The sequence below is a fragment of the Penicillium pulvis genome (assembly GCF_028828015.1).
Source record: "Penicillium pulvis strain IBT 33274 chromosome Unknown scaffold_8_segment0_segment0, whole genome shotgun sequence".
NCBI lineage: Eukaryota > Fungi > Ascomycota > Eurotiomycetes > Eurotiales > Aspergillaceae > Penicillium > Penicillium pulvis.
Genome location: NW_026643080.1, coordinates 1,459,200 through 1,473,529, shown reverse-complemented (window position 1 = coordinate 1,473,529; position 14,330 = coordinate 1,459,200). Strand labels below are relative to the sequence as shown.

General features: G+C 49.9%; 7 protein-coding genes across 7 annotated transcripts; 4 read left to right on the top strand and 3 right to left on the bottom strand.

The window, feature by feature from the left end:
* Positions 1–217: 217 nt before the first annotated feature.
* On the bottom strand, positions 218–496 carry N7503_009960 (uncharacterized protein; the record flags this gene model as incomplete). Its single annotated transcript, XM_057069506.1, has 2 exons — positions 218–234; positions 283–496. The coding sequence occupies 2 exons, from the start codon at positions 494–496 to the stop codon at positions 218–220; spliced, it is 231 nt and encodes a 76-aa protein (XP_056916117.1).
* A 325-nt stretch (positions 497–821) lies between these two features.
* Positions 822–3,522, bottom strand: N7503_009959 (GMC family oxidoreductase; the record flags this gene model as incomplete). Its single annotated transcript, XM_057069505.1, has 2 exons — positions 2,749–3,522; positions 822–2,697 (listed from the first exon to the last, which is right to left on the bottom strand). The coding sequence occupies exons 1-2, from the start codon at positions 3,120–3,122 to the stop codon at positions 822–824; spliced, it is 2,250 nt and encodes a 749-aa protein (XP_056916116.1). The 5' UTR covers positions 3,123–3,522.
* Positions 3,523–4,207: 685 nt separating this feature from the next.
* Positions 4,208–5,644, top strand: N7503_009958 (uncharacterized protein; the record flags this gene model as incomplete). Its single annotated transcript, XM_057069504.1, has 4 exons — positions 4,208–4,325; positions 4,378–4,500; positions 4,549–4,617; positions 4,671–5,644. The coding sequence occupies 4 exons, from the start codon at positions 4,208–4,210 to the stop codon at positions 5,642–5,644; spliced, it is 1,284 nt and encodes a 427-aa protein (XP_056916115.1).
* A 97-nt stretch (positions 5,645–5,741) lies between these two features.
* N7503_009957 (rRNA (cytosine-C5-)-methyltransferase RCM1) lies at positions 5,742–7,616 on the bottom strand (the record flags this gene model as incomplete). Its single annotated transcript, XM_057069503.1, has 2 exons — positions 5,742–7,349; positions 7,419–7,616. 2 exons carry the CDS (start codon positions 7,614–7,616, stop codon positions 5,742–5,744), a joined length of 1,806 nt encoding a protein of 601 aa, XP_056916114.1.
* A 406-nt stretch (positions 7,617–8,022) lies between these two features.
* Positions 8,023–8,691, top strand: N7503_009956 (GNAT family N-acetyltransferase; the record flags this gene model as incomplete). Its single annotated transcript, XM_057069502.1, has 1 exon — positions 8,023–8,691. The coding sequence occupies one exon, from the start codon at positions 8,023–8,025 to the stop codon at positions 8,689–8,691; it is 669 nt and encodes a 222-aa protein (XP_056916113.1).
* A 512-nt stretch (positions 8,692–9,203) lies between these two features.
* Positions 9,204–10,034, top strand: N7503_009955 (uncharacterized protein; the record flags this gene model as incomplete). The annotated part of the gene is made up of 1 exon (XM_057069501.1): positions 9,204–10,034. One exon carries the CDS (start codon positions 9,204–9,206, stop codon positions 10,032–10,034), a length of 831 nt encoding a protein of 276 aa, XP_056916112.1.
* A 331-nt stretch (positions 10,035–10,365) lies between these two features.
* cym1 (pitrilysin family metalloprotease cym1) lies at positions 10,366–13,553 on the top strand (the record flags this gene model as incomplete). Its single annotated transcript, XM_057069500.1, has 2 exons — positions 10,366–10,742; positions 10,799–13,553. 2 exons carry the CDS (start codon positions 10,366–10,368, stop codon positions 13,551–13,553), a joined length of 3,132 nt encoding a protein of 1,043 aa, XP_056916111.1.
* Between the last annotated feature and the right edge of the window lie 777 nt (positions 13,554–14,330).

The window sequence follows — 14,330 nt, the reverse complement described above, 5'->3', positions numbered from 1 at the left end:
TGGACGTGGGACTGTCTTTACGTTCGCTTGTTATTACTTTGCTACCTTGTTCGGTTCTCGCGAGCCCGCGAAATTCAGTGAGCAATATCTCTATGCTCTTCTACAAGCCAGTAGACTACGAGGTGATACCAATCAGAGTCCACCAATTTTAACAATACGCTTCAAACTTTCTTCATGTAGAGACAAATAACAGTATCCACAAGCGAGTGATCACCCATTACATCGTTGTGAATACTGTAATGTGATTGACGAGTAAATATGACACGATCTGTCTTTCCTTACCGGCGGACAGCATGGCAAACGGCTGGAGCGAAGACGTGATTCTGGGGAAGAGCAAATAGTTCGCTTGCTTCTTTCTTCCTCCCTTCTTCTTCTTTTTCTCTTGCTTTATCTGTTTACCTCTGTTAGTCAGGTCCTTCAGTTCGTCTTCATCATCCTTCACAGAGTTCAAATGCGATTCATTCTTGACGGTATCTCTACCACCTATTAATTCCATTTCAATACGTGTAGATAGTTATTAGGTATCTTAGCAACTAAGCGACAAGTTATCCTTACAAACTCCTCAACCTGGAAAATGCAAATGCCTGAATACCGCCTAAAATGAAAAGAAAAGTCCCAATAGATACAGGACCATTCCTAGTTTGTTGATCGGGAAATCGATCATGGTGTTTTGGGCGCCAATCAACCTTGGAATCTTTGTGAGTTTCCTAACATGTCGAAAAGCTGGTATAAATTGGTATTGAAAAGAATATATCCAGACGCTGGATATCATTAAAAGACATGATGGATTCCCATATGGTTGATGCAATATACAGGGCTGACTAAAGACGTGCCATCCGAGTCTTTCCAAGTTGGTTCATCTCCTTCGCAAGCTTTGAGCTGGCCCAGTCGGCGATAGCCATATTGGTGACCATGGGGTTCACACCACTGGCACTGGGGAACACGGAAGCATCCACAACATACAAGCCATCAGTACCCCAGACCTGGCAATCCGAGTCCACAACACTTGTCTTGGGGGACTTGCCCATTCGACAGGTACCCATCTGATGAGCACTGGCAAACACGGCCTTCTCTGCCTCCAAGGGTGATTTCCGGCGCAGCTCGGCAATCCAGTTCTGCAGGGCAACGTCGTTTACTCCCTCAGGAGAATCTGGATCAGAGGAATCCGGTCGTACAAAAGGCTCAATATCACTGTAGGTGGTGATGAACTCCTTCGCTCCTGAGATATAAGCGATCTTGGCGGCCGCAATCAAGCCCTCCACAATATGCCTTCGGTCGAAGCTGGAGACCTGGTAGTCGATTCGGACACGTCCATCATTTGGATCTGGGTATACACGCCCGCCATCTCGATCTTTGGTCAGGGTGATGAAGCTTGTGCTCCGACGCGTCTTGGCCACAGACATCTTATAATCCAGTGCTTCTTTCCAGGGGAAGATGGGAACAAAGATGGATGGAACCATTGCGGCGGATTCAATCTTGACTCCATGGCCGTGCCCATCTAGATCTTCGAATTCATTAACCACCGTTGTCAAGGCTGAGCCTACCCAGGGATGGGTATCCTCATCAAAGGTAGCGATGGCACCCAACACCGGGTGCAAATGGAGGTTTCGACCAATCTGAGAGTTCTTAAGACCACTTCGAAGGAGCAGAAGAGGGCTATGCAATGTGCCAGATGAAACGATAACCTTCTTGGCCTTGATGATGACCTTTCTCTTGGTGGCGCCAACGCCACCGAGGCCAAGGTACTGATCTCGCGATGTCCAGGTTCCCTCCACACCAATGGCCACCTTTCCGCTCTTCTTATCAAACAGGACTTTTTCCGCGTGGAACCCCTCCATAAAGGTCGCGCCTGCCCTTGCGGCATCTGCAAGGAAGGTTTCAATGGGACCCTTCTTAATGGAAGATGCACAGCCCAAAGTGCAGGTTCCGCAGTAGTGCTCTGCATTGCCGGTGTTCTGAGGAACCGTCTTAGCAGCATAGCCCAGTTTGCGGGCGCCCTCCAGAATCACACTATTTTGACGATTATGGCGAACATGCTCGGTATTGACACCCATCCGGTCGCAAACACGATCAAGGCTTCTCTGGAAATCCCAAGACGTGAAGAGTGGTAGGCCTCCATTCGCCCATTCCTGACGAACATAGCCTTGAGTCTGCAGGGCGGCAGACCAATTTACGGTGCCACCGCCACCCCATGTCGAGCCCGCAAGAACGATTGTTGAGCCGTCCTCAGTCACAATAGCGCCTGAGGCCTCGAACATGTTCACATAGGCTTCATTTTGTGACATGGGGAAAGTGTTACTTTTGTACGAATAGGACTTTTCCACCACAAGCACTCGAAGCCCAGCCTCGGCGAGATTCTTCGCAGCAACTGCTCCACCACAACCGCTACCTACAATGACGACATCGGTTTCAATTGTCTCGGGACCGTCACCAGGCGGGATCTGCAAGAATTCATAAGGGAATCCATCGGCAGGTTTGCCATGGGTGGGCACACGCGGATAGCCGAGAACTTTCTCTACGGTTGGACTGGCCAACACCCATGACTTTTTCACGATTAGAGTCAACCCTCGGTGAACACCACGTAGAGGTGACAATCGAGAAGACTTCCAGCCTAGGAACACTTTCTCCCGGAAAGCAACAGGTTGCTGATGGATGGGAGTCGTGGAGCCAGTCATGATGAGTGATCCAGCTCGGGTACTACAGATTGTATCAGTGGCTGCTTCTGTTGGACGATATCAAAATTCTTACTTGAGCGCATTCAAAATAAACCCAAGGCCATTCCGGCCTTCATTGTGGGTGTTACCCACAGTGCGCTCCACAATAGCACGGAACACAGGGTTTGAAGACAGATCTTCCTCCAGGTATTGAATCGCGAGTTGCTTCGCATCTGGACCCGGAATCAGGGATGTGAGCTTGTTGACTGCCGCATCATATTCGGCATTCGAGATCACTTTGTCGTTTGGAGACTGAGGCGCTGTCCGAATGGATGGCACGAGCGCGTCACAAAGCGCAAATAGGGTCTTCCATTGTAGCTCGGACCAGAATGAGGTATCTGGAGCTTGGGGAATAGGTACCTCCAGCGGTACGTAGTTGGTGTAATCGGACATTGCTTGGTCAGACATGATGATGATAAGTCGCCACCTCTTGAATATGATATCAAGGAATCCCAGTGGCAGTCATCTAATTAAACGAAATTGAAATAAGTTGTGGAGAAAGCACAGATATACAGCCAGCTCAGCTCATTTCCCCACAGTAGTGTCTGTGCAGAATGCTGGAGAAAGCAAAGATCGGAGTGCGTTCAGAGCCATGGGGCGCGGTCGAAGAGGGGCCGAGGCTGCGGAGCATGGTTCGATGCGTACTTGTTGAAGTTGTAGTGGGTCTGGGGGTGTTCTGCCAGTCACCGTGACCGGATATAGTAGATCTTTGGGTGCGGTGCGGGGGCGGAATGCCCCTAAAAGCCGAGTTTCCACCCCATGTGACCGAGAACCAGGTTTCGAATATAACTGAAAGGGGTAAGAAGTCTCCGGCCGAAGAATCACGATGGGAGTGCTATCGTTGTTGGAGTACGGAGTACACAGGGTGCCAAGTCGTCGGGAAATGAATTTCCTGGGGTCAGTGCATTTTCACACGCAGCACAGAAATCATCCGATCGAAGTCACGGTGAACGTGGTGTCCATGGACATCAATGGACCATGAAGGAACATCGCATCATGTAACCATGGTATCGTAGGCTTTCAATGGTTCCCTGCAGCCAAATCCAAGGGGTCATATACCCTTCCGTACTCGGCTGAGGAAGGATATGCATATGTAGCCTGGGGAAGCACGCGGGAGCACGAGGGCGTCTGCAAAATGGATGAATATACTGACATAGTAGATCTGGAAGAACACTATTTTCACAGCAATATGATCTTCAGCCCTAACTGATTTAAGGAAAATAGTAGTTAGGAGAATCAATAGCGCAACTTTGATTTGCTGAAATTTGGGCATACAGTGCAAGACTTCAGCCATGCCTGGTACCAGCCAAACAAGCTCAGAATCGAGATGAAGCAGGTAGGATGTATGTAAAATTTTACCATGAGCTTTAGATTGAATCAAATAATGTCACGCAATATGCACGTTCTGCTCTCTCTCTCCATGACGATGTGACGTGTGTCTTAGCCGGCAGATCTCCGATCGGCAGAGTTCCCCAGGGTTGCACCTTTCAACCATGGCGGACGCGTCGGACCCCTCGTCCAAGCAGTGCACCCTCCCCAGGGAGAAGGTCTTCTCCATCCAGATCGGTTCGGATCTATTTCGTCTCTCAGGAGCTTCAATTGCCTCAGATGGTAGGTCAATTGTTTCTCAGTCATTCCCGGTCGCAAAGCTGACCCCTCACAGCTCCATCCTACTTCTCGCGATTCTTCGAGGAGCAGATACGCATCCCCGAATCACGCAGCTGCCGCACCCTATACATCGATCGCGACCCCGAAACCTTCAAAGAGATTGCAAGGCATCTGCAAGGTAGTCACGGAGGCCCGGCGTATGGGAACAAAGGCTGATATGAACCAGGATACCATGTTCGGCCACGAGATGGCGCACAGTTTGTCAAGCTGTTCGCCGATGCTCAGTTCTATAGCCGTGAGTCTATTCTTGCTAGGGATCAGAGCTAGCATAAGCTGATTGAACTACAGTTCCCCGATTGATGTCCCAACTTTTCGAATCCGAGATCTTCATCCAAATCGGTGACCGCCACTTCCAAATTCCGCGCGATATCTTCTCAAGTCCTGGCGACTCCCCCAATTTCTTCACACTGGGCTTTGGAGCCTTCTTCGCTTCCCCATCGGAAGTTTTCCCTGGTCTGGACCGGGTTGGACTCCTCCGTCCACCAGCTATCACACCCCCAAGCGTACCCAATCGCTCCGCGGAGGTCTTCGCAGAGCTCGTACACCTGCTACGTGGATACCCATTACATATTCGAAATGATGAGCACCGTGCCGAACTTCTGCGGGATTGCAGATACTTCCATCTCCGGGGCTTGGAACAGAAAATAATACCACACGACATCAGCGTCAATCCTTTCAACCAGCGTTCGGAGATCGCCCTACGACTAGAGGATATCCGGCCGTCAGGCGTTCAGGTTGCCACAAACTCTATAACATCATTGGCGATGGGCGGGTTGGTTATGTACGGCCGACCATATGTGGATGATAAGCCCTTTGATCTAATGCTGGAAATCGGAGGGGAGTCGACAATAATTAGTCGGGCGGGCCAGCGTGCCGACTTCATTGGTCAAACCAAGTCCCGAATGGCGAGCCTTGTACAAATCATAGGGAAAAAGATGAACATACCCGAGGCTCATGTTGCAGGGCTTCCGCTGAATATTCGTTGGGGACAGGAGACTGACCTCACTATTGATGGGGAAAGAGATCCTCAGCGTATTACGAAATTGCTTTCTAGTGGTGAGATTGATGATGAGGGACCTCCGCTTAAGCGCCAGCGATCTGAAGGGTCGGAAGAGGGACCTTGGGTTGTTCGGAAGGGACAGTGGAGGCTGTTGGTGCAGCAGGCTGACCCTAATGGTCCTTGTGAGGTTGTTCTAGTGGCTACAAAGCTGGATGTATACACCCATCCGCGCATTCGCAACCGAGCCAGGGATTTCTTATAAGAGACAATGCAGATACGAACCCAAGATTATGATACCAGATAAGAATTAATGTGAAGTTATATGGAGTCAAGTCCATTATTGATTGATTTGATTTAATCTAATCCGAGAAGCCATCCCAGTCATCGTCATCTTCTTCTTCGTCCTCCTTCTCTTGCACAACCTTTTGCGCATCCTTTTTTATTTGGACAGGCTCCTTCTTGGCCTTTTTAGACTTGGGGGCTTGTGCCTTAGACTCAGGGTTCTTAGCCTTCGACTCCGCTTTGGTCTTAGACCCCGGGGCTTTGGTAACTGCAGATGCAAGCTTGGGATCACGAACGAATCCAGCAACGAAAAAGCCTCCAAGACCTTCAGCATCACCAGACCAGCATCGAAGACAGGCTTCCAGGTCCTCGTCTGAAAGATCATCCACTGTAGCCGGAGTAGCGTCCGATTCAGCGTTCTCCCCTGTTTCCCGATCTCGTCGAACACCCCGATGCGTCCACTTACGCAATCCGCTCGGTTGCTCATCTCGTCGCAAAAGGCGCCAGCCGCCTTCCTTAGCGACATCTGAGGCTAAGACACGCTCCACAACAGCCTCATTCTCGATTAAATGGATTGAGCAGGTGCTGTAGGTAACATGTGTTGCAGTAGGGAAACTTAAAGCATGTTCCACAATTCTCGCTTGAAGATTGGACAACTTGGTGAGACGTTCTTGGTCAACACTGTCAGTGGCGATATCATTCTCATCCGAGGGAGAGGTGTTTAAAGCGCCGGATGCTGCTTTCGGTTTTGGCTCCTCGACTTCATCCTTGTCATCAACACGTTTGCGTTTCTTGCCGCCCTGGCCCTTGGGGTTGGGAGCCTTGGATGCCGCGGCTTTGGGCAGTGTAAGCTGGGGGACATCATCGCGACCGATGATTCCACTACCTGAACAACTTGGATCCAGCAAGAGACCCGTAACCTTTTCAAATCGTTCATCCGTTGGATCGAGGGCTAGGAAATCCTGGCCTTGTAGCACAGTGACAGTGGGATCCGCCCCAGCCATGGTGACCATTTTCTGTAGTGTTTTGGATCGCATTCTAGAGGCATCCATAGAAATAATTTGCTTTCGCTTATCCTTTTGTTGCTTTGCAAGAAGAGATGCAAGGTGGGTAGTTTTATTCCCTGGGGCAGCACATCCATCTACAAGATCACCCTGCCATGGATCGTTAGGCCCACGATCACCGAGCAGGAGATAAGCAGGAAAGCACGAAGCCTTATCCTGCAAGATGATCTCGCCATTCTTGTATGCGGCAGATGAAGTGAAATCCGCTCCATAAGGCACGGCCACCAGGTCTGGAATGTGGGGGTCGACATACAGCAAACGCTGAGATTTGCGGTCATCTCCTTCTGGTGCCAATTCTGCTAGAGAATCAACATGCCGGTAATCTGCGAAGGTTGTGCGCATCTGGTCCTCCAATGAGGAACGGATATTGTTCACGCGCACCCAGCGGGGGTATATAAAATCATTGGGTCCAGCAGCCTCTCTCTTCTCTTTTAAGATCGCAGCCTTGAATTGTTCAACCGAAGCACATCCCCGGCGCACCCGTGCCTTCGTAAACTCCGCCCTCAATCGGACCTTATGCCGCTCAACGGCCTGTCGAATAGTATGCGCTGCTGGGGCCGCAATGCCATTTTTGGAGATGAGGTGGTCGTGTACAAGGAGGAGTGCGAGGAGGGGAGATAGCTAAATAAACAATTAATCAGAGCTGGACAGTCAGTAGGCATATTTTGGAGAATGCCCAGGATATCTTACCTTGCGCTCGGCGTCTAGAAGACCAGCGCGGTCGATGACATCTGCCAGAACAATGTCCCATTTCGCTGCTTCAATGATAAGAGCATAGATCTGTGCCGGTTTTGCGCGCAGGTCCCGGGCACTGTAGATTCGGGATTTGAAGGAACCACCTGATGCTGGCTCGGTCAGAATATTGACCGCATCAAAATAGAGAGACATGGTGTTGTCGTCGTTGATTGTTTCGAGCGAGAAATTAATTTCGCCGCAGATATGATCGTGTTTGGTATGTTTGCATCCCTCCTAGCCAATCAGCAAGCTCCGTACATCCATCTACTAAACCGTTATCGAGTTGTAGTTCCAACGTTACGGAAATTGTCTCTCCTTATTGTTTTCTTTTCCAACTTGCTCTTCAATGTTATCAAACTTACCGTTGGGACATATTCTAAGCTTTATATTAGAAGCCAACTTGTAGCTGTTGGTTAAGCTTGGAAGTATTCCGGGCCGCACATGTTATATACCGGCGACGATAAGCAGGCCCCGGGGTTCCGTTCCCCGCGATTTCACCTTTGACTAGACACAGTCCCTCCTATTCATTCAGACTACGTCACAAAAACAAACGTACTCAATGACAGCAAGTCTGCCGCTTACGACGGTGATCCAATCACCCCCAGGCCCTAACGCGAGGCTTGTACTCCCAGGCCAAGGATCAACCAACCCAACAACCTTCAACGATGCAATGATCGTGCGCATGCGTGTATTTGTTGACGAGCAAAAATGCTCCGCCGAAGGCGAGATTGACAGTGATGATGCACGCAGCTGGCAATGGGTTATGTACGACCCAAATTCGGCAAATGCGAAGGCACCTGTCGCAGTCATCCGGCTGGTGCCACCTCCACAGCCACCACATGCTCTCCTCACACACCCAGAAGATGTGGCTACAAAAAGCCTACCTGAATTTGATTGGGTCCATGAGCCGTGCATAAAGTTAACCCGCGTGGCCGTTATGCCCGAATACCGGGGAAAGGGACTGGGGCGGCGTTTGGTGGACACGGCCTTGGATTGGGCGAGTGATCACCCGGCTGAGATTGATGAGGCTGTGGCACAGTTGGCATCCATGTCAGACGGTACTGCTAGTGTCAAGAATTGGGAGGGATTGGTTCTTGTGCATGCGCAAGTGGATGTGGAGCAGATGTATCGTGGTTTGGGATTCCAAACGGATGAGTCGCTTGGTCGGTGGGATGAGGAGGGTATTGAACATGTGGGAATGTTCCGAAGATTAGCATTGGTTCGATGAAGCAATACGAGATGTATGGGAAAGTCTAAATATAGGGCCTTTTGAAGAAGATCAGAAGATTGGTGTATAGAAATCTGTCAGCCAATTGAATCAGTTCTCTTTCCTCTTATCTTTTCCCCATAAATTAACAAATCATGTGGTAGCAGCCGCGCTTCGCTAGAGTTTAAATTGGTACAGATAATGGAACAGCAAATCGTAAATCTCAGCCATTGGGTGAACCTGAATGCAATGACGTGAATACCCCGGGGAGGCGCGCCAGTGGCGGCCCATTCTTTCGCCTCTCCACATTTTCCCCATCACAAAAGGAACGACCAAACTACGATGATGTCTATGCCCATGGTCATGGAACCTCTAGCTTCATTTGAAGCTTGGCAATTTCTTGTTTTAATTTCCCCTCCCCTGCTCCAACATAAGACAACACAGGCAGTCATCTTACTCCTCTTCTGAGCAAAGCATTAGTACAGGATCACTACTATGTCCTTGTATATCGAAACATCAGTCTCCCTAGAATCATGACGGTCGTTGAGCAGCCCGCCAGCCCGATCTTTCAATCTGGCAGCGGGGACGTGGCTCTCGGAATTGCCGTGGTTGCATTCATGGCCATCGCGCTATACAACGCCCTCGAGCTATCGGTGCTCATTCCGCTTAGCTTCAAACGATATCACAGTCTATACTTCTGGTCACTACTGATCTCCGCCGTCCTTGGTGTCATCCCGGCCACTCTAGGGCCTAGCTTTCAGTTCTTCAACCTGGCACCTCTCTGGCTGAGCTTGACTCTATCCAACATTGGTTTCGTGTGCATGGTGCCCAATCAATCCGTCGTGCTCTACTCACGGCTGCACCTGGTGTCTCAGAATCCCCTGGTGCTGAGCATGGTCAAATGGCTGGTTATCATCGGAGGATTCGTTGTCATTCCCGCCATCGTTTTGAACTTTGGATCTAGCTACCTTCCACACGAATCATCGTGGACAAAAGGATTCGATGTATTCGAGCGGTTACAGTTGACCTGGTTCGTAGCACAGGAGATGTTAATATCTTCTATCTATATCTGGGAAACTGTCCAACTCATTCGTCTCAGTCCAGAGGGAGACAAACGACGCCATAAGATCTTATATGAACTGGTTGCTATCAATGTTGCAGCTATCGTCATGGACATAGCGTTGGTGGTACTTGAGTACTTGGGATTTTACTTCACACAAGTGATTCTCAAGGCTACAGTTTACAGCATCAAGCTTAAATTGGAATTTGCAGTGCTGGGGATGTTAGTCTCGCTTGTACATCCGCATGCAGACTCGGGACCACCAACGTGGTCTGCAGACTGGACTTCGTCAACTTTCTCATAAACACATGTTGAATAGAACACAATATTACCGGAAACCTCCATTTTCAACTTTGAAGAAACCTGTTCACATATCTTCCAGTCTTCACATAATTAGAGCATGAGTAATCATGCATGTCTAGACCCTTCCTGATTAGGCAGGCCCCTAGATATTACATAACGCCGGCACGTGATGATACCGTGTCTTCCGATGTTTGTAGAATCGCCGGCTTCCAATCTACTCCTTTGATTCATAAGCTTCCAATTTCTTCTCGGAGAAATATTAGTTGGATCGTACTGTGAGCTTGAGGTGACCCATTGTTGAGTTATCTCTTTATTCAGCTCTCAGTGATACCATGTTGCGCTCATCCATGGGACTGGGCAAGGCCCGAGTTCCAGCTTTGCGCCAACCACTTTCGAACCGTTTCGTGAAGTCCAACTCAGCGATCAATGTTGCTCGTACAACAAGAGCGAACTCCACCGTCACAAACCTCGACAACTTCCCCGCGATCGGCGAGAAACTTCACGGATTCACTGTTCGCGAGAAGAAGCATGTCCCGGAGCTCCACCTCACAGCGGTCCGACTGACTCATGACAAGACCGACGCCGACTACTTGCATGTGGCTAGAGATGACAAGAACAACGTTTTTGGTATCGGTTTCAAGACCAACCCGCCCGATGCGACAGGCGTGCCCCATATTCTTGAACACACTACATTATGTGGAAGCGAAAAGTAAGCAAACTGGATCACGGAAAGCCCGTTCAACTACTAATATTGCCTTGCTCTAGATATCCTATTCGCGACCCTTTCTTCAAGATGCTCCCGAGATCGCTTTCGAATTTCATGAATGCCTTCACCTCCTCTGATCACACCACCTACCCTTTCGCTACAACCAACCCCCAGGATTTCCAAAACCTTTTATCTGTGTATCTCGACGCCACGTTGCACCCTCTTCTCAAAAAAGATGATTTCCGTCAGGAAGGATGGCGATTGGGCCCCGAGGATCCTCGCGCTCTGCTGGCCGATCCCGACCAGAAGGCTAAGTTGGAGGACATTGTATTCAAAGGCGTCGTCTACAACGAGATGAAGGGTCAGATGTCTGATGCCAACTACTTGTATTACATTCAGTTCAAGGAGAGCATCTTCCCGGCGATGAACAACTCAGGAGGTGACCCAGAGTACATCACGGATCTTACCCATGAACAGTTGACCGACTTCTCGAAGCGCAACTACCACCCAAGCAACTCCAAGATCTTGACTTATGGCGATATGCCTTTGGGAGGTCACTTGGAGCAGATTGGTGCCGTTTTGGACGGGTTTGAACGGGGCCGGCCGGATACTGATCTGAAGCTACCTTTGGATCTTAACAAGCCAGTGGATGTGACCGTCTCTGGACCGATCGATACATTTTCCAGTGAAGATAAGCAGCATAAGACATCCACTTCCTGGTACATGGGAGATTCGACCGATACTGTGGAGACATTCTCTGTTGGAATCATCTCCTCTCTTTTCCTCGATGGCTATGGTTCACCCATGTACCGGGCCCTCATTGAGAGCGGCCTGGGATCATCTTTTACCCCCAACACTGGCTTGGATGCATCTGGCAAAGTCCCAATTTTCTCAGTTGGTGTGACTGGCGTCGGTGCCGAGGAAGCAACCCAAGTCAAGCAGGTGATCCAGAATGTCTTCCAAGAAAGTGCTTCGGCTGGATTCAGTGACGAGAAGGTGCGTGGGTTCCTGCATCAGCTGGAACTTGCGCTGCGTCACAAGACCGCGAACTTCGGAATTGGAGTTATGCAGAAGACTATTGCCTCTTGGTTCAATGGTTCCAACCCAATGAAGGACCTCGCCTGGAATGATGTTATCGAGGAGTTCAAAAAGAGATACGAGCAGCCCCGCTACCTGGAATCTCTTGTGGAAAAGTATCTCCTGAATGATCGTTCCATGACCTTCACCATGGTCGGCTCCCCAACATTCAACAAGGAACTGGATGACAAGGAGGCCATTCGCAAGGAGTCGAAACTTGCTAAGCTCATTGAGCAGCATGGCTCAGTTGAGAATGCTGTAGCCAAGCTGAGCGAAGAAGAGCTGCAGCTTTTGAAGGTGCAGGAAGATGCCCAGAATGCGGACTTGAGTTGCCTCCCGTCGGTGCGGGTAAAGGATATTTCCCGCGAAAAGGAGCGCAAGCTTGTGCGCGAGTCCAAGGTCGATGATGTGGATGTTGTCTGGCGCGAGGCCCCTACGAACGGTCTGACCTACTTCCAGGCTGTCAATACCTTTGAGGGTCTTCCCGCTGACCTTCGTCTCTTGATGCCTTTGTTCAACGACTGTATTATGAGACTGGGTACTGCGAACAAGTCTATGGAGGAATGGGAGGATCTGATCAAATTGAAGACCGGCGGCATCTCGACCTCAGACTTCAACGTATCATCCGCAACCCATTTGAATCAATTCAAGGAAGGCCTGGACTTCTCTGGATATGCTATTGACAAGAACATTCCTGAAATGCTGGAAATGCTTACTACCTTGGTCACCGAAACCAACTTTTCGAGCCCCTCGGCACCAGCAATGATCCAAGAGCTATTGCGCTTGACCACAAACGGAGCTATCGATTCTGTTGCCGGAACTGGTCATCGCTATGCCGTTAATGCCGCAGCTGCTAGTATCTCGCCGAACCTCTGGGTGCAGGAGCAGCAGTCCGGTCTTGAGCAGCTGCAGGCCACTGCTAACCTTCTGCGCGACGCAGAATCCTCCCCTGAGCGCCTCCAGGAGTTGATTGAGAAGCTGCGTCTGATCCAGTCATTCGCGATCTCAAAGAGCTCCAATCTTCGCGTTCGTATGGTTTGCGAGGCTGAAAGTGCTGCGCAAAATGAGACCGTATTGCAAAAGTGGATGGCCGGTCTGCCCCGAGTCCGTTCGCCGCAGTCAACCGCCTCTACAGCTGGTTTCCAGCCATTCGAGAAGGCATTCTACGATCTTCCATACAAGGTCTATTACTCCGGCCAAGTATCCCAGACTGTGCCATTTGTCGACCCCGCTAGCGCCCCACTCACAGTGATGTCGCAGCTTCTCACCCACAACTACTTGCACCCTGAAATCCGAGAGAAGGGTGGCGCTTATGGCGCCGGAGCCAGCAACGGCCCTCTTAAGGGTATCTTCACCTTCATGAGTTACCGCGATCCGAACCCCTTGAACACCCTGAAGGTCTTCAAGAACAGTGGTGCCTTTGCCAGAGACCGTGCCTGGTCTGAGCGTGAGATCGAAGAGGCCAAGCTTGGTATCTTCCAAGGCCTCGACGCCCCAGTCAGTGTCGATAGCGAGGGATCCCGCTACTTCATGAGCGGCGTCACCCACGAGATGGACCAGCGCTGGCGAGAGCAAGTCCTTGACGTGACCGCCAAGGATGTGAACGAAGTCGCTGATCGATTCCTGGTTAACGGTTCTCGCAGCGCAACCTGCGTACTTGGCGAGAAGAAGGATTGGGCTGGCTCTGAATGGGATGTGCGCAAGCTATCCATGGGCCAACAAGAAGCCTCTCAATAGAGATTTCGCCAGTCCTACATTGCATCGCTCGGCTAGCTGACATATCGCGGCTTGTCGAGTTCCAAGGGAAGTCTTTTCCCGTGTACTTTTAAACGCCCATGTTCGAGTATTTATGCATCACCTTGTACATACATGTATACTAACCGGACTGATGAATCTCCGGTCTTGCTTTTCTTTTCTTTTCCTCATCCTTCCTTATCTCATATACACCGCGCTGCAAGATCTATACGTGCTTCGTGCACACGAGCTCCTCACGTCTCCAACCAGCTGTCTCTATTGGTTGATGGATGTGGCATCTTTTCATTGATTTATCGGTGGGATGCAAGCGCAAGAACAACTGGAATGTGAGCCCTTGAGGCACACTTCTTATTTCCGTTTCTCGGAACCGCTCTGGACTTTCAGCCTACGCAGAGCGGACTAAAAACGTGAGAACATAAATAGAACCCATGCATATTCGTAGAAATTCAGTGGACACCGTTTGTACTTTGTCTTATTTTGACTTTCAAATTCATTCAACTCTATGTAACAAAGTACATATGGAATTTTCAGAGATAGTGCTTCATTCATGGCGCGTAAGAGATTAGCATTCACAACATATTTGTTCAAGCGGCGCCTCATATATCATCGACTAGATTAACGCCGCAATAAGACTTAACTCTTCCCGAAATTCGCCCCCCTCTTTCTATACCCGACATATTTGGACGCGTGATGTTTGACGGAGCACGACAATCCGTTGGGCAATTCAGATGTACAAATCGACGGAGCCTCACTCTCCGC